The sequence below is a fragment of the Periophthalmus magnuspinnatus genome, chromosome 15 (assembly GCF_009829125.3).
Source record: "Periophthalmus magnuspinnatus isolate fPerMag1 chromosome 15, fPerMag1.2.pri, whole genome shotgun sequence".
Classification (NCBI taxonomy): Eukaryota; Metazoa; Chordata; class Actinopteri; order Gobiiformes; family Gobiidae; genus Periophthalmus; species Periophthalmus magnuspinnatus.
Genome location: NC_047140.1, coordinates 2123992 through 2144656, shown reverse-complemented (window position 1 = coordinate 2144656; position 20665 = coordinate 2123992). Strand labels below are relative to the sequence as shown.

Genomic DNA, 20665 nt, shown 5'->3' with positions numbered 1-20665 from the left:
AGAGGGGGGAGAGAGAGGAAAGAAGCACCAGAGGTGAGAAAGATATGTATCTGATGTATGTGGGTCTCACTCAACTCACACATGCTTTAGTGGATATATTATGTAGTTATTAATCTTCCTGTGGGCAGCTTGTGCTATCATTTTTCATGTTGTGTCCTTATTCAAAAAACAGAGGGTGCAAATATGATTGTAAAAATTAAATTAATTAACCAGGAAACATGAATGAAAGCTGAGCATGGCAGCAGAAGTTGTAAAAGAGTAGGCTATAGTAAATGCCTATGGGAGGAGAGCGAAGCTGGACTGTACCATCAGTGAAAGGGGTGGACGACTTACACACCGTCATAGGGCTATGCTACATAACATTTAAAACTAGTCATATTACGTTGTATTTACAGTAGTCCTGTTTTGTTTCTTACTCTAGCTTGTAGTTTTCTATGTTCTGTGGAAAAGCATGAGTGTTTTGCGTCCTGCGTGATGCGTCTCCCCCTACAGTGAAGCGCCTGTGTGAACGCGGATATTGTTACAATCAAAGCTGAAGCAGAGCAGTGTTGAGCTCTCAGCTGCTCAGTCTGCTCAGTCCTACGCTGGCACTGCTCAACTGGCGAAAGGGGCAAGTTCCACAGCAGATGTTTTTCTTTCTTTCTTTTGTTGAAGATGGCCTAACTTCGACAGAACTTCTGCTGGCCAGGTAGTCTGCTCAGACACACTATTAGCTGTAACAGTGTTGGGGTTTCCAGGTCGTTTCGCGTGGACTTTTGGGCTACTTTGCTGTTGTGCACTTTCCTCTGCAATGATCACGAAGAATTTGTGAGATTATTCAAGTAAAATATAAACTACATGGGATTTGAAGGTTTATTTAATTATAGGCCTATCCTTTTGTCCTGTGTCACTTTTCACTAGGCCTTTGTAAGAATTACTGGGCTTCTTGTCAAACATATTTAAACACTAGCCTAAATCACACTGACAGCATGTAAGTATAATAAGTTGTTTTGTCTTTTGACATAACCAGCCTGTTGCTCTCTGAAATACTGCGTAATAAGTAACCCAGAAGAGGAAAAGTCCCCTCGTTTCTGTGTGTGGCTGTAGCGTGAGATCTGTACAAGCCTTGTGCTCCTAACCCGTTCTCACCACACTCAGGGTTTTTCCATGTCACTTTGCCACATTGGTCTTTGTGCACCCAAATATGGGTCAAATGCAAACATCTGAGAATTCTGCTATCCTAGATGCATTCTTTAAATGTTTTGTTACTTTTAATGAAGTTGATGCGGCTAGTGAACTTGCAAACGCATTTTTGTGTACACTATAAACAGAATTCTGAAGCACCCAAATTGTGCTTGAAAATACCTAGAAAAGTTTCCCCTCACTACCACTTGGACGTTGTTCACTGCTCTTAGGGGATGCCTGGCTGGCTCTTAACTAAACAGGAAATATCAGTAGTGGTAGCAGTCTGCGGAATCTTGTTTCGAGAAATCACTCTCACAAATTGACGGTGTAGGTTAATTTCAGGCGTTGACATGATGGAAAGGCTGGTTTAATGACATTTCATCTCTAGTGTGTAATTACAGAAGCCTGAGAAGAACAATGTTGACAAAATTCCTCCTAAACTACCAAAAAACATGAAACAAAGTATAGGTTAGGGAAGTTGTTGGTCCATAGTCTAGTTTCACACATATTTAATTTATAGTAAGTGATTAAGGTGGTTGGATATCTAAAGGGATGTATGTGTGCTGTGCGTGTGTGCACGGCCTACACATTGGCAGCGTCTTTGTGTCCCAGGCAAAAGGCCCTATTAGAGCCCTATTCTGTCAGTGGGCAGCTGTGTGCTGAGCCAGGCACTTGTCCTTTCTCTGTCCGTGTGTACAACTGTGGCTCCGTCGACACACTGACGCACATGCTGCTGCCTTCCCCCTCTCTGTTTGTCCTCCTCTATATTTCAATTTGACTTGTTGCCCATTTGTTAATATGTACTTTGTATCTTTCAGTGTTGATACCTCTCCCTCTCTCTCTCTCTCTCTCTCCTTCCCTCTCTCCCTCCCTCTCCTTCTCTCTCTTTCTCTCTCTCCCTGGCCTACCTCTCTGGCCTGGGGCATTATGCAAAGCTCCCTCTAAAGGATGGTTAGCTATGCCTGTCTGCCTCCATGCTCCTCAGTATTCATTTTCACTTCCCTTTTATTCTCTATGACCCCGCAGCCATAACAGAGACTCAAATGTTGCAGTTTCAAGACATTTGAGCTAGTTTAGTAAAAACCTACACCTCAGTGTTCTTATGTTTTTTGCTCATTAACATGATAGATTTGTAAGTCTGCCGTCTCGACGCCCACAGAGCCAAAGACCTGAAAAGAAAAGAGGCTTTCTCACATACACCAGAGAAGCACGCCCCCAACCCCCAAACGCAGGCACCAGGCCCTACTTAGAGATGAAAAGCATTCTGGGATGCAGGAAGAATGCTCCCATCAACACGGGCCGCTGTGGTCTCTCTGTGGTGGTGATAGCAAGCCGTCCCCTCAACTTTTCTACAGGCCAAACAAAGGCCAAGTTGTGGCCGGTGTTGTAATGATTGACTCTCTGTTCCCTCAGGCCCCGAGTTTATCGCCATCTGTCACGGGGGAATGTTTGAGATGCATACATGGCTAAGTCAGTTTACATGCTTTCTAATGGTTCATACATGAGGAGGCCACAGTAGGCCATTGCTTACTCATACGTTGACTACTGTGTTCCGTATGGCTGCAAAATTATATTGTTTTTGTGTTGTTTTTTTTCCCCACAACATCGACTACTTTGCAGGAAACTAAATATATAGCAATAACAATAAGGTCTGCTATTTTTCTTTTTTTCACATTACATCGTGAATGCAAATCATTGCTAAAAATGTTATTGGAATAATGGACTATAACAAATTATTAACACTTTTTCATTTCATGTAGTACTAGTTTATTCTAGACCTGTACAGATTGATTTATTTTTCTTAAAGGAGGAAGTGAGAGTCAGAGTTGTACAGACAGTGCTAGTTCAGTATTTTGCATATATAATTTATAAGCTTAACACTAGATGCCCTGAACACAATACTTTAATTATCTAGATCTGAGACAAGCAAATTTATTAGTATTTAAGAAATATGTCTTGTATTCCCTTAATAAAAACACAAATGCACTGGTTTATAATAGCGGATAAGAACAACCAAACATTTATTTTATACATAAATAGCAATGCATCTGGGGTACTTAAATAATTGACTGACAATAGTAAATAATTTGCTTTTATTTTAAATTTGTTTCTTCATAGAATTTGGCACCATGACCTTCTTCCATATGAACCATATGAATATCTAAAGTATTACATCTAAATTTAATGGGTGAACATGTCTAGGCTTGAGCCCTTCAGACAGATCCAGTGAGTCCTGACGATCCTGCTTGCACAAAGAAGGCTAATTATCATTGCAACATGTGCCACAGTTCCTACTGTTTACTTCTACAGTAGATAATGATGTCACAAATCATTGCATGTGTTACATGCAGCTGTAGTGCTGTGGTCAAAATGAATACAGTGTTTAGTGTGCCAATAATAAGCACAAGACACATGAGCTTAATGCCATATTGTAGAACATTTTCACAAATCAATAACATCTCCATGGAGACAAGCAGATGGCAGATCCTCCTCCAGAAAAGTTACATAGTGCACCTTTTATATAATACACTATAAACTTCAGTTCCAGCTGCATTGGTTGGACATCTTTTCCACTGAAGCCAGTGCTGAAAGAACTAAATAATATATGAATATAATAATATATGATGTACAATTTATAGTTTCAATTAGTAATAGAAAAGCAATATTGAGTCAAGAGGATATCAATATGGTGAAGACAATCCCATGCTTCCATCAAGTCACTATGAATGTATCTGTGTGGCTAAGCTATGCTAACAAATGCTAGAATGCAGCAGTCACATATTGTACTTAAATTTGACTTAATTTGTAAAAGCACAAAATGAATAAAAAATACAAATGCCGCTTAGAAAAGAATCGGGTTTAACCAGCCATGCTTAATATTTGTGCATTGATAGATTTGACAGATGTTTCACAATTTATTTTTCTTTTCATTGTAACCTATTCATTAGCAAATTCAGTTGTATTTTAACATTACTGGTAACTTAGTGATGCATCAGGACTTTTTGTGCTGGCTAATCTCAAAGCCCTAAGCATAGCCTCCATATGTAGAAGCTGAGCCCTCAGTGAATGAATGGAGCAGTGGTATGTGGCCGTTGCTTTTCTCTCTGCTACTCTCACCATATGCTTTTAACTCCTGTCCCTTGTGATTTGCTTTTCAGAATTATGATATTACGTAACTGAGTTGGAGGGCACTGTCACTTTATCGCTTGCTGATTGGTAGTGGCAGTCTGTATAACATCACCTACTTGCACAACAAAAGGAGTGGTCCAGAGCATTTTAAGCAGTTGAAGAGAAGTGGAGTGGGGGTTTTGGCTAGTGCTGAAAACTCTCGAGTAATGTATCCCTCATGGATTAGGGGCAGTATGCATAGCAGACAGGCACTCGTGGATAATGGAAGAAACCACAAGCGGAAAGGCATGGATTGGTGCTGGGGGGGCAGTGTAATTAGTGGGGTACCTGATGTATGGAAACTCTGGCATGTGAGGGTCACCCTAGGGGGCAACATAGGGCCCATACTTTTCTGTTCAACTCAACCTGCAACACCTGATCCTACTCCTGTCATTCTTGAGAGGGCTTTTGTTAACCAAAGGCCAGTCTAAGGCAAAGAGTGTGGAACTGGTCCATACCACAGTGCAGGTTAACGTTTATATCACAGTACAGTCCAGGAGATTAAGCAAAAGAAAGTGGCCCAGATAATCCGTCACAAGCTAAATGACTTCTGCTTTTCTCACATCACCGCTGTTATCGTCTGTTTGTGTTAGGTTGCTATGGCGACTCATTCAATTCACTGGAACACTGTACTTGACCTCTCTTTTATGAAGCATAGAATAGCATAGCTGTGAAAGTCTTGACTCACAAACTATTTTACTATATATTACATGGAACACTAACACGCAAATTGTACATATTCACTGTCCTAGATACAATAATGTATACGTTTCTCACTTGTTATACTTTCTCTGTTATATTGTTGGCTCAACCTAACGTTGACCAACAGCTATTAGATGCAGTCCAATGTGAGCATGTGATTGACTAATGCTTCTGATAAACACATTGCATACAATATGTGTTTTAGTCAAGATAATGGCTTGCTCTTTAGGTGATTCCCATTGCAATTTGTCATAAATAAATGTTTTACATTAACAGCTTGGGTTATTTGCATGATTGCAAGAGCCTAGAGCATACCTCAACAGAAACTTGAGGTAAGCTGTAGGCACACAGAGGCATAACTGCTTTGACATATGAGACCTTGTGCATTCTTCATGCAGTTGCAATGATAATATCACTTTATTTCTTTGTGGGTTTGGTAATAAAGTTGCACACCCAGGTCTCTCACATGTGGCATGTGACCACAAGGGAAGCAAGACCCAGAGAGTTAACCCAGAGTTTCTCGCATGTTCTGCAGTGTCTCTTTCTGCTAGCTAAGCAGTGGCAGTGAATGTCAAGTGGACATTTACATTGACCACTAAAACTATTGTGACTGCAGGTTTTGTAATGGGTAGTTGTTATAGGTGACCCACTGCCATTAAACCTATAATGCTATTCCAAGTGAGTAATGTTTGAATTAGAGCAACGCTTTTACTGCTCAGGTTCATGGTCACTGTTAGGAATGTGCATAAAGTTTGACCAAGTGAGCACTTTACTACAGATGCACTTCTGAAGATGTAGTGCTGCAAAGGCCTGTTGTCTTTGGCCGCCGCTTCCCAAGAGTGGCTACTAGGGTGATGGCCACAGGACTCAATGGTATGTCTTGACCTCCCTAGAACCATTTTTACGACCCCGACCTCATTATAGAGAGGGCTGGCTGTGTGTTGACACAGAATTAACCATCCACACCACAGGATTTTTCAAGACAAAAGCTTTGGTCACAGCGACATTCATTTTTTAAACACTGTAGTTTGGGGACATTCATCTGGTTCCATGATAAGGAAGCCATGGACCGCATAAATTTGCATTTGCAATAACTGCATGGGTCAAACCTTTGTCATTTTGTGTGCACTGAGGATTCTTGAATTGGATTAGTTAGATACTGTTTTCTTCAATTACAGCCACTGATCAAAGTCTTGACACCAGACGTGCTCCACACAAGTATGCAGAAAGCAGAGCCAATTGGTGATGGACACCAAACACCCCGTCATCAAGCATCAGGGGGCCCCAAATAGCCTTCTATTCATCGGCCTGTACAAATCAGAGCCTGGGCACAGAGCCACATTATCTTAGCTGCCCTTTAGAGCACCCCACTAAGTCAGTGGCCATTGTTGGCCAAGAGTTGGTGTTTGCACCCCTGTGTACACAAAGCTGATGAAATTCACGGGTTGAATTAGGTACAGCTAAACAAAATGCCTAATAAAATTTGTCCTTGATTTCAATCAAGGTATGTGGTTTAATTAAATGATTACCAAGGACTATTGACCAATAACAATGAGTACAGGGTAGGGAATATGCTGTTCGATGGACCACCCGAGATGGCAAAGGTTGATGCAGTATCTTATTTCTAGTAATTTATTTGCTGAGAAAAATGTGGAATGTCAATTGTGTTATGTGACATTTCCCATGTACAATGTCTTTTTGTATGGCAATAGTGATTATTATTTACTCTAATTACATAATTATCACATAATTCCATTTACCTTCCAAAATGTACTTTTTAAGAAATTGGGCTTTCCCTTATCAGCCTAATTTAATTCAAACATTCTAAAAATACATAGCATTACTTGACACATACTCAAGAATGTCTAACCGAATAAAAGACACTCACTCACATAAATGTTGACACATTAGGCATTAGGAGTGAGGACATTAGGTGATTCCTGTGCGATTAGGCAAGACCTCATGTTTTGCTGAGTTATTTATGCTACCATGATCTAATTTTGCAAGTGCCAAACCTGTCAAACAAAAGGCAAATATGTCCCAGGCTGTCATGTAGATTGACTTGTCTGTGGAGTTGCTATCTTCAATCTTGTGCAAACAGTGAAAACCAGCCACCAGAGTAAACTCATTTTGAGCAGTTAAAATCTGATCAGTAGAACACTCAACACAAGTGCACTCCAGTTCTCTCCCTCTTTTTTCCTTTTTTCTTTCTGCCCATTAAGCTCTGGTTACCCCCATCGCGTTGAGCCGCTTCATTAAGTAAGCATGGCTGTGGGGTTGAATTCGCACTCACTCTGCCCTCTCCCATGACCTCGTGCTTGCCAGGCAGCACACACAAGAACAGGTTAGCATGCGTGCACTCTAAACACATGTACACAGCTTCGTTCACACTTGCTAGTTTGTGTTCTAGCCCTTAATCCGCCATGTCACACTTCCTAATTGCGTCGGTCAGGAGTACACGGTTGCTTTACATGCGCTCGTAGCGTGCCCCTCAACCCCCCTTTACTCTGCTGCATCGATACACTTGTCTATTGCTTTGTCTATTGGTCAGTGTCAAAACTAATCAACAAAGTGATGTGAATATAGCATCTGCATTCGAGTCCCCACCAACTAGCAACGCTAGTAGCAGAGGCCCAGTCGTGCTCCACTGACTTTCCTGGGATAAATGGAGATAATGGGAGTCATATGCTAGCATTTGGTTTGAGGGCAGGCCTACACAAAACATTTATAGTTGTCATGGGGTTAAAAAGCAGAAGGGATTGAAAATAATGTTGAACTAAAAGTGCATTTAAGAGAAGTATTGTGTTTCTTCATCCATTTTTGTACAACTGTTCCTCCTTTCATCACGTGCTATGAGACCACAAAACGTACTCAAGAGCTCAGCATACTCTCCAAGGGACATTATATAAGTGTAACCGCCCCAACTTAACATCAAGCCACATGTTACATGGGTAGGATAACGTAGTGTGCCTGGAAGATGCATTAGCCTCACGTGTTGCTCCACTGCAGAAAGCTGTCATTAGCCTGCAGTAGATTGGAGGATATGGACCACAAAGGGGCTCTCTAATTGGTCACTGTGTTTGGTGGTTCACTAATAAAGGAGTGAAGTTCAGGCTCAAGGTTACAGGGTTACTTCTGTGTTTGGCATAGAGTTTAGATAAATAAAGTTTCAAAACATAAGGGAGGCCTATGTAATGAGAAACAGGCTGTACTCTGCTGAGTGGAGATGTTATTGCATTGCCTGAAATGTTCCACCGCACAGCATTAAATTTATTTCCATGGAGATACACAGGTGACACCCACCAGGCCAAGTTACATTCAAATCTGTGGAGTGGCAACCATGCTGACAATAAGGTGTGTTTGAGCACACACCTGTTACCTGTCATTCCAAGAAAAGCAATAACATCTGCCTGGAGACGAGCAGGTGTTGGACCCTCCACCAAAAATGTTTTGTGTAGACTGACATGTAAGCCGTGTTATTATTTCAACAGTAAGTTTGTTATACTGTACTGTCATACTAAACCTGGCTGTTATTTATTTACACTGTACAGAAGACATGTCTGGACATGTTTGCCCCCTATGGGCCATCTGCCTCAAATTTAATCCAACCCTCAAGAGTGTTTAAATTGTTTTTGTTTACTGCTACTGTCTAGGAGGCTTTACCCTTTCTTTTCAGCCACAGCAGTGAATGACGCAGCTGCCTCTCCTTATAAGCTTTGGCTCCGCTTCTATTCATGTTTTGCTAGTCACATCTGCACTCATGTGATGTGATGGATGTCTTTTCCAGGACGAGCTAAACACTGCTCTGCCTTCCACCAGGGTTCCCATAAGTTCTGTGGCTTCTGCGGACTGTAATGGATAAACACATTAGCTAGCACTTTTAGCATTAGTGTGCAGAAGGGTTTAGTCAAGATAGTATATACAAGATGTAAAGAGCAAAAGTGTCAAACATTTCATTGACTACCATATGTTTTAGACCCTGGCCCCATATGTCTATGGTGCAAGTTAGAAGGTCACATTTTGGAGTATAATGTAAATAGTGCGACTTGTACTCTACAATGTTCAATGCTGGTTTTGCATTTTGGGTTTTAAATATAGGCCTATAATTTTTTTCTGGAAGTGCTAAAAATGTGCTTACTTGTGTCACTGATGATATTTGTGTTTGTTTTTCAGTCACACATTGGCTGGAGTGTGACTCCGTCAGCATTTGAGGCCAGCTCCGCAAATGGGAGGCCACCAACCTGTCATCTCTTCTGCTCAAATGCACCATTTCCTCGCAACTCCTCTCATCTAAGATGGCCACCTATGGGCTTCTCCTGCACCTGACCAGCCTGGAGCAGACATGGTGATCATCTTCTCAAAAACACTGGAAAAGAAGAAGGGTGTCAATGATGTAAGGTCCAAGAACAAGGAAAGACTGCTGGTGAGAACAAAGATGTGAACTTTCAATTGACTATTTTTGGGAGCCTGCCAGAGACACATTTTTCGATTTTGTGTGATTAGATAGGCCGACCTTATCAATAACAAAACAATAATTGCAAAAAATAGTATAATAACTTTCTTCTGTTGATTTTATGAAGTTATCATGGCTGTATGAAGTCCATCACTAACTAAGTGCCTGACTGACTGACAAAAACCTTTTGACTGACAAATACCTTTTTATGACAAAAAGCTACCTTTTTATGACAAATTGATGGTGTATTGTGTTAGCATAACCCAGTTTCCAAGTTCAAAGTCTGGTAACTGAGGAAACATTTGTTGTTGTGGTAATGACCTAAGGTGAGTCAGTGCATTGTATGTCAGTATTTTTGTTCTTAAGCAGACAGTCACCACCCAGCTGTAAGACGTAAGCTGAGAGGTGCTCCTATCAGGTTAGAAGGCAGGCGACATATGAGAAAGCCAAACCTTTGTTCACTAAAGATCGCTGGAGGTGTCAAGTTATGTTTCATTATAGTACATCAATGAATTACTGTGTCGACTTTCATATCAAATCAGTGTTTGTTGAAAATACTTTAGTCACCAAAATAATCAACAATCCCAGTTTCCCAAACCAGACCATAAAAACTCAGCAAGGAACATGTCTGTGCATGTACCATGAAGCAATGCAATACAGCAATACATAATAAAAATATATTTACTGGCTAACAATGATGGACATTTTCTTCTATTAAAACTAGACTAAAATTAAAAAAGAATATGTGACTAAATATTGACTAAAGTTAAAAATGGTTTACTAAAAGCAACACAATTTTCTTGTCAAAAATAATACTGCAGTAAACCTGTAGTTTTTTGGATTAATAAACTATTTAATAATTTCTATCTTTAATGCATCTACTACTACCTTATTTTTTATATCTATTTCTATATCATTACAGTAAGTGAAAGTTACATTTCTCACAGCTATTTGCATTTGCCTCATTTGGAGGCAAAAACAGGAAGTGTGGAGCCACAAAAACAAATGCAATGTCCGCTCCCCGACAGTCTGGGTCCTGCCCCACATCATACCACTAACAGACCACAATCGGCTAAATGATCTGCTAATCTCTCCATCTTAAGAATCTGTTAGTCATTAACAGAATATAATATATACATGCTGGGTTTCCTTTTGATCTGATGGGATATGTACAGTATGTTTGGTACTATTTGACTGAGCCTCCTTTTACTCACTTGCAGCGTGAGCTCCACACCATGAGCAGGGGGACCACCCTCTTCTCCTGTGGAACTGTGGGTAGGTTCTCTCTTCTTGGTCTCTTTTTTACTTATGTTGGGTACATCCATGATTCTGTTTGTGCCTGGTCCATGTTAAATGAATGGCATATTTCCTGCTATAATGGGCCTCATCAGGTTTCACTGTTTATCTGCTTGTTCACTTTCTCTGTGGGTGTGTGTCTCTCATCCCCCTCTTATGATCAGGGTGCACCTGCCTTCACACAACGTTGCACAGCGCTCTCACGGGAGGCAAACTGTAATTGAATATGGTGTTGCCTATGTCAACAATTTCCCTTTGGCTCAGTTAGTGTTGCAGTAATTACCCCCTGTGTTAAAAGACATGGCTGTGCAAATACAAGCCAATGCTTCAGTTCATTTCTGCGGAGGACTTACAGCAACATTACAGTGTCACCACTGCATAGTGTGAATAGTGTGACAATAGTTTCCATTTATTAACTCGGCAGTATTGTTAACTACAACAAGAACAGTAATTAAATATAGTTTTGTGAATAAGTCTTTTTGTTGTATTTCTTAATAGACATTGGTATAGTTCCTATAAGAGTCTGAATGTGGGATGTGTTTTGTTGCAGAAGCAGACAGGTGGCTGGACATGGGTAGGGGATGTGCCCTCCAGCAGGGAGCTCCCTGCCAGTCGGGGTCCAGTTTGGAAAGCCTATGGGACATACTGCCCGCGCAGAGCAGCCACCCTTGGGCCAAAGAGCCAGGCTCCTCCACTGCCATCACCAACCTGATCAGAGATCTCAGCCTGGGGGACGGCACCAAGACCGGCCCCCTCTGTCTGAGCACCACTACAGCTCCCAGTCAGGCTCCTGCTGCTCCACCCAGCAAACGTCAGTGTCGCTCCCTCTCCTTCTCTGATGAGTTTGGGGGTTTCCGGTCGTGTTGGCGGCCACAGAGCTCCAGAGTATGGACAACAGTGGAGAAGAGGAGATGTCACAGTGGGGGCAGTGTCCGCGCGGGCAATGCTCACTCAGGGTGTACTCTGCCTGCCATGCAGCGCAGCTCCAGCTTCAGCCTGCCCTCACGCTGCAGTCTGCCCTTAGATGAACCACTGGACCTGCCACTCTTCACCCACCGCCTGCCTCTCCACCACCAGTTCACCGCCTCTCCCTTGTCCCCCACTTCTCCCCCCTTGCACCATCAGCACTCCCGGCACCAGAACTTCCTCCGGCCGCTGTCCTTGTCTCATGAGCAGATCAGCCTCCCTGAGCTCCAGAGAGAGGAGGCATCTGAGGCCAGCTCTCCAGACTCCACTCCAGAGCTGGGGAGGCGGGCTGTGCAGAGGTCTCCAGGAAAGGGCTGCCTGTCCCGCAGCAGGTCCCAGCCCTGTGTCATCGATCAGAAGATCGGCATGAAGCGCAGGAGGCCAGAGGATGCCCAGGAGCAGAGGCCCTCTCTGGACTTGGTCAAGATGACCCAGGTTAGTCATGCTTAAATGTATAAATCTTAAAGCAGACCTATTTTAGAAAATCTTCTTTTTAGAGCTTTTAACCATGCTCACCATTTACTCACCCAAAGTTGCATTTAGAGTGATTCATGGATGTTTTAGCAATCTTTAATCACTTATTTTCAAGATGCCCTATTGCTGGCATATGCCCACTGCTCTCTACATATTTCGTCCTCCAATTTAATTTTCTTAATTGGTGATATGCTCAGGATTTGGCAATACTGCATAGTCATTTTGGTACAAATGAAAAAAAAAATTCACTGCTTGCTAGTGATCTGCAGCTATCCATCGGAGGTGCCAACACTTTGTTGTGATGACGGCAACATCAGTTCCCATTGGGCAGTTCTCAGTCAACAGACTTGCTTTTTTTTATTAAGTCGTTTTAAATGACTAATACAATTTAAAACAACATAATTATAGCATAAAATGATCCATGGGTGTCATAGATTACAGCTATATAGCAGACACAAGCACAATAGGTCTTTAAGTTTCACATTTGTTGCTGATTAAAAAGAAATCAGCTTCATGGCATTTAAAATCTTCCGCGTTTGAACTAAATGTCCTCTCTCTGGGCAAACAAACACTGCTCTGTTCACCTTCACAACACTGAGGCCATCTCTGCTTCTGATCAAGATTAAATGAAGGCAAATTAGGTTTCCTGGGCCGTCAGAGGGGAGATTTGGGACTAAGTGATCTCAGGCCTCCAGCTCAGGGAGTGGTGCTCACTAAAGAAGCATTCCTCATGTTCGGTCACGCTGCCTGGCTCTTCGCTTGAGCAAGCCTAGCTCCGGTTATCATTTCATTTGTCCTGTTGTGTAAACTGGACATCCAAAAGTTTTTTTTTCCCTTTTCTGGCCATTAAACTAAACCTTTTTTTTTTTTTTTTTTTTTTTTTTTTTACAGCATTAGCATTTGTTTCATTTATTCCAGACTAGGTTTGCTGTTGTGTCAGGACTAGGGGAGCCATGGCAGTACATTATTAATGACCAAACCCAAAATAGTATTTTCATATTATTTTAAGGAATGTGCTCTTTCTAATGTTTTGTAGTGGATAGGCTTTATAGCAGATCTATTGGGTAACTTTCACTTGCAAGAGAACTGCTGCATTATTAAAACAAACTTTGCTCAGGAAATACAATTCTGTTTTTAGACTATTCTCCTCAATCCCCAGTGGACTACTGATTTATCTCCCAAACCAAATGCTAAATTCTTCCTCTGTGATACCTCCTGTCATGGAAAAAGCTGCCATTTTCCAGTTCTCTTTTAGAAAGCCCCTTCCATTTATCCCCTCCCTTCCCTTTTCCAGAAGGATTGTATTCCCAGTCAGTCACCCCGAGGACCTGGCCAGAGTTGGATCAACAAGGCTTTGGTAATGGAGCCTAGCGAGCATGTTTCCTCCTTTCATGCCAGCTGCTAAGAGGAAAAATCACGCTTGCTCATCATACATACTACATAAAAGCGCACATGGAACTATACTTTTGCCCTCTAGGAAGGTGCAGCTTTTCAAGGACATTGTAGTATTTAGTCTAGCTAGCTATCACTACAGATTCTCTCATTTTATTTTTGGCTGTTCAGTTGCATGAGGTTAAATGTGTCGCTCCAGGTCTCTTACCATCTGTGTTTACTTTCACGTGCTTTTGTACCTGCAGGAGGTGATGACACAATGCTATGTTAGGGCTGCCGTCATATCACTTTAACATTCGCTAGCACGGACTCAAATATTTCCCAAACAGCAGGTAGGTAGGTAGGAAGGGATCCATTGAGTCAACACAACAAACAAGTTTCTTTAATTGAGAAATTTGCAATAAAGTCAAACTACAGAAGGCATAGGCTGACAATCTAAACGTTTGCCTGAGAAGCTGTTTTACTTTTTCTTTTATTAAAAATGCATGACTTACAGTTATAGTTAATTCTATTGTGGTCAAGTTTCCAGGGCAAGATTACAAGTATTTTTTACAAAGATATTACATAAAATCCAGTCACTTAGAGACACATAGATTGATGTAACCATGATGATGTGGGACAAACTACACATTTTAGAAGTGGTATGCTGAGATAAGCAACTAATTAACTAAAATGCTAACCTTTAGAATGCTCCACCTTTGTTAAAAACCTGCCAATGAATGTTGTACCTATCTTTTCTGTGAAAGTTATAACTTCTTAGGTATCAGTTAAAACCAAGGGAGTAGCGGTACCTGACAAACATGCTGGTTGAAGATGCATTAATGTGGAAAATAGGGCTGGCATGTAGCAGTGTAATCATTATATCTCAATGAACAGATGTTTTGTGTTATAGAAAGATTTACTTATTTCATGATCATCATCATCAACTGAAATGCAAATGTGGATACTTTGGCCCTATTTAATACATCAGAAAACTAACCTTGACTTTGACTATCAATGAATGAGCACACTTTACACCTGCTCAGCTGTCACCCTACTTCACCTAAATGAAATGTGTGTTAATGAGTAATAGAGGCTAAAGTACAGCTGAAGTACAGGTACAATATTTGCCACAGTGTGTTATAGAGTGTCTTGCAGGTTTAGGGTGAGAGCTCATGACGGTTCACACGTATCACACACTCAGTAAGGCCTAGTGTAACTCTGTCTGCAAATTCCCCACTGCACGTCAATGGGGCGGCTGTGAATTCTGCACATGCATATCGTGCTAATCAGCGAGACCAAGACTTCCATTGGGATTTACTGAGACCAACCCCAAAATGCTTCAGATAGCCCTCCTGTTAGACGTGTGTCAGGACAGTGGCTCATCTCTATCCCCAGCTGCCCTCCCTCCTCCCTCTCCCTCCATCCAGTTGTTGTTTTGTTTTCCTATGTTTTGATTTGTCCAATAGATAAATAAGGTCACTTCAATAAGAAGTGTTCATGCACATCTTACTGTTTGGATTACTTAGTTGTTAATTATACAGCAAAGACTCAGTCACAGTGTAAAGTGTACAGTATACACAACCATGTAAAAATATATATATTTTTTTTATTGTTTATTTAAAACATAGTGGTGCTATTGATAAAATACAGAGAATATTCCAAAAGCATATATATATATCTATATATATATCTATATATATATATATCTATATATATATATCTATCAAAAAGAAATGTGCAGTTTAGCACATTTACTTGATAAGGTGACCATGTCTGTTAACTTGACATCAATTTTAACTAGTGTAGCAGAAGTGGGAAACTGTTGCAGTGTATATGTGCACGTGTGAAAACCTTAACAAGTATGTTGTGAAGAAAGTCGTGTGTTTGTACACAAACACACTCCTCCTCTATGGAGACCTCCTCTGTGGCTCCGCCCCTCTCTCCATCTCACTTCACTCTTGGCACGGTCATAGCTGATCATAGCTGAGCCGTGAGCCCCAAAGGCTTATGGGAACACCTATGTGGGTGTCCTGAGGTGCAGCGTCTGCGCAGGGCCATGCTACAACATGTCCAGAGGTGTGCGCTCTGCGTCACACACCGCTCGCGTGCGCTCACACATTTTACCTGTGATAATTCACCCACACTCATGGTTATCACTGTCACCTTTCCCCAGGGCTCTGGCTGCATTTGAGCTCTGTACTGTAGTCTGTGCAACATTAAATGGCACTCAAGTATTAAATACAGGAATAGATTCAGCTGTCCAATTCCCTGAGGTGCATTTGGACACACATAGTACATATTACTATTACTTTGAATATGTGCCTTACACCGTCTGTTAGTACTCTGCAAGGTCTTATCCATTGCTAATTATACAAAGCTTATTTGCCTGTTGCTTGATAAATCTACCAGCTATGGATATTTAATGTGCAAATGTTTGTAATCCACTAATAACATACTTTTCATTACCTTGTATACTCTACATATACATTTAGTGTACAGTACAGCTTTATGTGGTGCTGACCAGTTCATAACTTGAGATTATGTCAAGTGTGTTTGTTGTCTCAATATACATAATCAAATACTACACTGTGAGTGATGGCAAGATGCTTATCATCAGGATTTTTTTCTATATGCTCTCAAGAGAAAAGATCCAAAGCAGGGTACACCCTGTCCCCTGACCCCAAACCCTGCACTAGTTTATTTTAGAAAGCACACTGCCTCCCCCCCCACACCCCCACACCCCCCACCCTTGCTCTCTATCCGTCTGCCGTGATAATTAGTTGTAGGGGTAATACATGGGGTTAAACATAGGGACTGAAATCCCCTTTTCCACTACAGTTGGGTAAGTCCTGCAAATCACCTCCAGCCCTGGTGCCCATGGAAGAATGATTGAGCTGCTTATATGTAAAGTTAATGCATCCAAGTGAGACTGCCAAAACCCTGGACTTTTCCCCCTTTTCACTCTGCGTTATAGTGGAAAAAAGATTGAGTCAGTCATTGGGAGCGCTCACAAACCGGGAAACACCCAGTTCATTGTAACAGGAAAAGCTATGTCCGAACACATGCTAGGGAACATTAGCGGTGTCCGTCATGTAAGCCCTGGCTTGTATAGAGCAGACCTCATCTCTATTCACCTCCATGCTCCCAACATCTGCTGCCGGACCACTCCAGAGATCATTAACCCCTTCCCTGCACTGCACACTTTTGTCTGCAAGCAGAAATGTAGCATGAAAAGGACATAACAGACAAGCTCCTTGGAAATACAAAGGTCAAGTGTGGAGAGCCTGGCACATGCTGCTCCTAAAGGCATTCACACATTTCATCCAATTGTCACTGTTGCATTACCAAACATCTCACCAGTAGTAGTAAAAGTTGAATGCAAACACGGACACTAGTAGGGTATATGGTGATAAATAACCAGAAAAGAGGAACTAGATAGCTTTTGCGGTTTTGTGGGGGCATGTTTTTCGGTTGCAACATGGCGGAGTCATAAACAGTGGGCCTGCATGTTTACATGTGTGGAACGCTAAGCTGCCTTTCTGCTGCCCAAGTGAAACTCAATCTCAAACTGACATTTTGGAAAGCCAAGAGTTCAAGTTTGCCATGCCAAATCTGTCAACTTTTACAGCCTCATTAGTTATGTTTATGAAAAAATGGTTCATATGCGATGCAATGGTAAGGCATGTAGCTATGCGCAACCAGGATAACCATATTGTTTGTATTCTTTGCCACTATTATAACTCTTTGAAAGGAATTGGCAACCATTTCAGTCATATTACTACCCTTGCCATTTCCAACTAACCAAATTATCCACAATATGCTCCTCCACCTGATTTTAGTTAGAACCACTTAGTTTTAAATCCATGTTTTGGCCCTGGTCAGTTGAGATGTTATAACAATCAGTGGTTTTCACGAAACCGGAAAATATTGCATTTACAATTCTTTACTTGCTGTTATTGCTACTTGATGTGCATTGGTCTTGTTTTCCAGTAGAATCTACACAAACGTCAACATTCCCATCATTCTCCCAGTTGTTTGCTCCTGAGTTACATTTACTGCAAGAGATTTATTGAGATTTCCTGTGTTCAGTTTGGACTCACATTGTTTGTGAAGGGAATTTGCTAGTGTCTGCTCTGCACGCTATTCTCTGCTGTAGTACAAGTTCCTGCTCATTGTTTGGTTCAACACTATCTTACTAAAACATAGATAGCAGTGATATGCGTATATATAGCATAGTATGCTGCTCTTAACTTGGCATGCTTGGCAAATGTTACTATACTTTACTTTGCAAAATTACTATACTATACTGGACTATATGCTAGTCCAGCATTCTTTGTCCAATACATAAGTGGTGGTCCAACTGTTATTGAGCGGGTCACAACTAAAAACGGTTGAAAACCTCTGTAATACATAACCACACTTAGATACTGCCACATTTCAGGTATTTAATTGTAACTAAAATTATATTATAGGTTGATATAAGTCAATTTTATGGTGTAGCTGGATAAAACTAGCGGGATTGTGGAGTTCATCACTGATGTAACAGTTTTCTTTAACTTTTTAACTGGTTTTCAGGTTCTGAATTATGTTCATTTATTATCACTCTACTAATTCCTCAATTAGACTATCAAATATATAGTGTCACCTTCATGTTATAAGCATAATTGCATACAATATAATGTAATTGCCAAAACATAATAATATTAACTTTAATTTTACCATGTGGTTATGCTGTTTCTGAAAAAGACTATATCAAAACCTGTTGAGTATGTCGTTTCTATATGTATTGGTATGGATAAATATCGGGTATACATTTTTAACAACCCTATATGGCTTTAGTGTGTCATGTTTAAACTAAAATAATCTTCACCATAATAAATGTTTTCTGTTTTTTTCATCTTGCAGAATCTCCAGACCTTTCAGAGCTTGAGCTGCCCTGGCTTCTCGGCACCCGACCCTTTCCCTGTCCCATCTTTTGAGATCCGCCCAACTTCAGACTTCAAACCCGCATCCGAACCGAGACTGGAGCCCAGACAGGAGGAGGGCGAGGACTTATCGTACGAGGAGGACAGCGACTCAGCCTGCAGTGTGGACTCCCGCTCCCACTCCCCCGATGTAGCGGACAGTAAAGCGCACGCCCTCTGGAAGGATGAGTGCGCCACACAGAGAGACATTTTCCTGCTGGGAGGAGAGTTGGATCTCGACCAGATTGAGAGAAACTGAACATTTTATAGAAGACTGTAAAAGACTGAACATAGAGGGTTTACAGAAAGTTAAGGAATGTCTTAAAGTTTGTGATGAGAAAGAAATGGGTTGTTTCACAAGATATGATAGTTTAAAATTGAGCTGGAGGACAGGTCGGGTAGAATTTGCAGGCTTATTAACCTGGTTTATGGATAATATGTGTGTAATTACTGGGCCTGTCCACATGAAACAAGTTCAACATCCCTGTCAGTTTAAAAAAATAAAAGTGAAATTACTTTCAATTCAATTTCACAAGGGCTATTATTCAACCCCAAAGACATGATTATTGTCAGTTAAAGGGTCTTTGAGATGTCAGGAGATTAATATGGCAAGTGTGTCTCTAACAAATAATGACAGAGTTCAGCATTTGTAGATCAGAAGTTAGGATATTTCTTGCAGAAACAGTGACTCTCTCATGGAGTTACACAGACCCCTGCCCTCCATTTGAAAATATGACATAATCAAACTCTAGAACATGAACGCAACCTATAAGGAACGGAGCAATACAAATGGAATTGGACGATGTGCAAGTGATTTTGAGTTGAAGGATTTGGTATGTTGTCAAGGGGTGTAGACTTTGAACATTCTTACTGTTTAAATCAAAAAGCAGTCAGTGATATTAGTTCTTTTTTAAATTGGGTGTTCAGCTTAACTCAGGAGCGGGAAAGTGAGGGTTAGTCTTAAAAAGAAAGCACGCCCCCAGCAGCCTCCACTGTCTCTGTGACCTGATGACCTTTTCAAAGCTGGCTAATGTTAGATTTGTAGTTGTACTGTAGTGTATCTAGGCTCTCCTCAATTGAATGATGGGTAAAACAAGAGAGAAGCATCTTATACACTTGACACTTCTGTCCATTTTTTTTTCTATTTTTGTGCGCACAAGAGAATCTGACTTTGCTGAATGTAGACTTGATAAGCTTTAAAAAAAAAAAAAGGACAGTAATAACAAAATGGCAGTGCCTTCTTTTGGATGCTTGCATTACCATTTCAAGAATCTAGCCTTTGAGAAAACCACGATTTATGACCTTTTTGTAGTTTCTTAATATGCAAAGTGTATATTTGAACACTGAATCTTCTGTTTTTCAGTTCTAATTTCAGTGTATATTTTTCTAAGGGTCCGTTTTTTTATGAGCTGTTTGTGAAGGAGCAAGAATATACAGCCTCTCTTCTAACAGAATGAAATAAATTTGCAAATTGCACGATGTTGTGTTGTTTCTCTACATTACCCAAAGTATCTATTCGAGGTAGCTTTGATCAGCGGTCCTCGGATAACCCACTTACAACTGTTTGCCATCAAGAACTGGAAATGTAATCAACAATCAAAGCTGCATTAAAAGCTCTTAGAGAGACGCTATTAAATTCTCCTGTCTAGCATTCTTTCCATGTTTAATAACCCAAACAGTTTGATAAGAGTGATACTACTGAAACTGGCATGTGACCGTTAAATGTCTTTTGACTGTTTGTGCCAAAAATAAGCCTAGTAAATGCATGAGTAAGGACAAAATGAAAGCACGTGTCTCATATTCAAGTTTCAAAAGCTGGACAATGAACAATAACGATCGTGAAAATGTACTCAAGCCAATAAATCACCAAATTATTATACGTTTCCTTCTGTGCATAGTAACTTAAAATTGCACAATATAACTTAGAATAATACAATTTATTTATACGAGCCTTTCAAAACACCTCAGGGCACAGCACAGGACAAGTTAAAGTGCATTAAAACTGGATAGTGAAGTAAAAGGGACTGATTATGTGGTGTAGCAGGTACATTTTGAGTTTGAAAAGTGGAAGGGGTAATGATAGGCAAGATGGGTGAGGTGTGAA

General features: G+C 40.9%; 1 protein-coding gene across 2 annotated transcripts; it reads left to right on the top strand.

Annotated features, from left to right (window-relative positions):
- The first annotated feature begins 539 nt into the window (after positions 1–539).
- Positions 540–19528, top strand: LOC117382435 (protein FAM53B-like). 2 transcript variants are annotated; one of them, XM_033979611.2, is made up of 5 exons: positions 540–688; positions 9208–9457; positions 10708–10762; positions 11334–12184; positions 18503–19528. In XM_033979611.2, exons 2-5 carry the CDS (start codon positions 9377–9379, stop codon positions 18818–18820), a joined length of 1305 nt encoding a protein of 434 aa, XP_033835502.1. In that variant the 5' UTR covers positions 540–688; positions 9208–9376; the 3' UTR covers positions 18821–19528. The 2 variants fall into 2 exon arrangements, with proteins under 2 accessions (XP_033835502.1, XP_055083409.1); XM_055227434.1 differs by lacking the exon at positions 10708–10762 and having other exon boundaries at positions 552–688.
- The last annotated feature ends 1137 nt before the right edge of the window (positions 19529–20665 follow it).

What these genes read in the sequence shown, in the direction of transcription:
- LOC117382435 (XM_033979611.2), top strand. Translation starts at nt 9,377, where the DNA reads ATGGTGATCATCTTCTCAAAAACACTGGAAAAGAAGAAGGGTGTCAAT. An exon ending in CTTCTCCTGTGGAACTGTGG is followed by an intron (nt 10,763 to 11,333) that starts GTAGGTTCTCTC and finishes GTTTTGTTGCAG; the next exon opens with AAGCAGACAGGTGGCTGGAC. An exon ending in ACTTGGTCAAGATGACCCAG is followed by an intron (nt 12,185 to 18,502) that starts GTTAGTCATGCT and finishes TTCATCTTGCAG; the next exon opens with AATCTCCAGACCTTTCAGAG.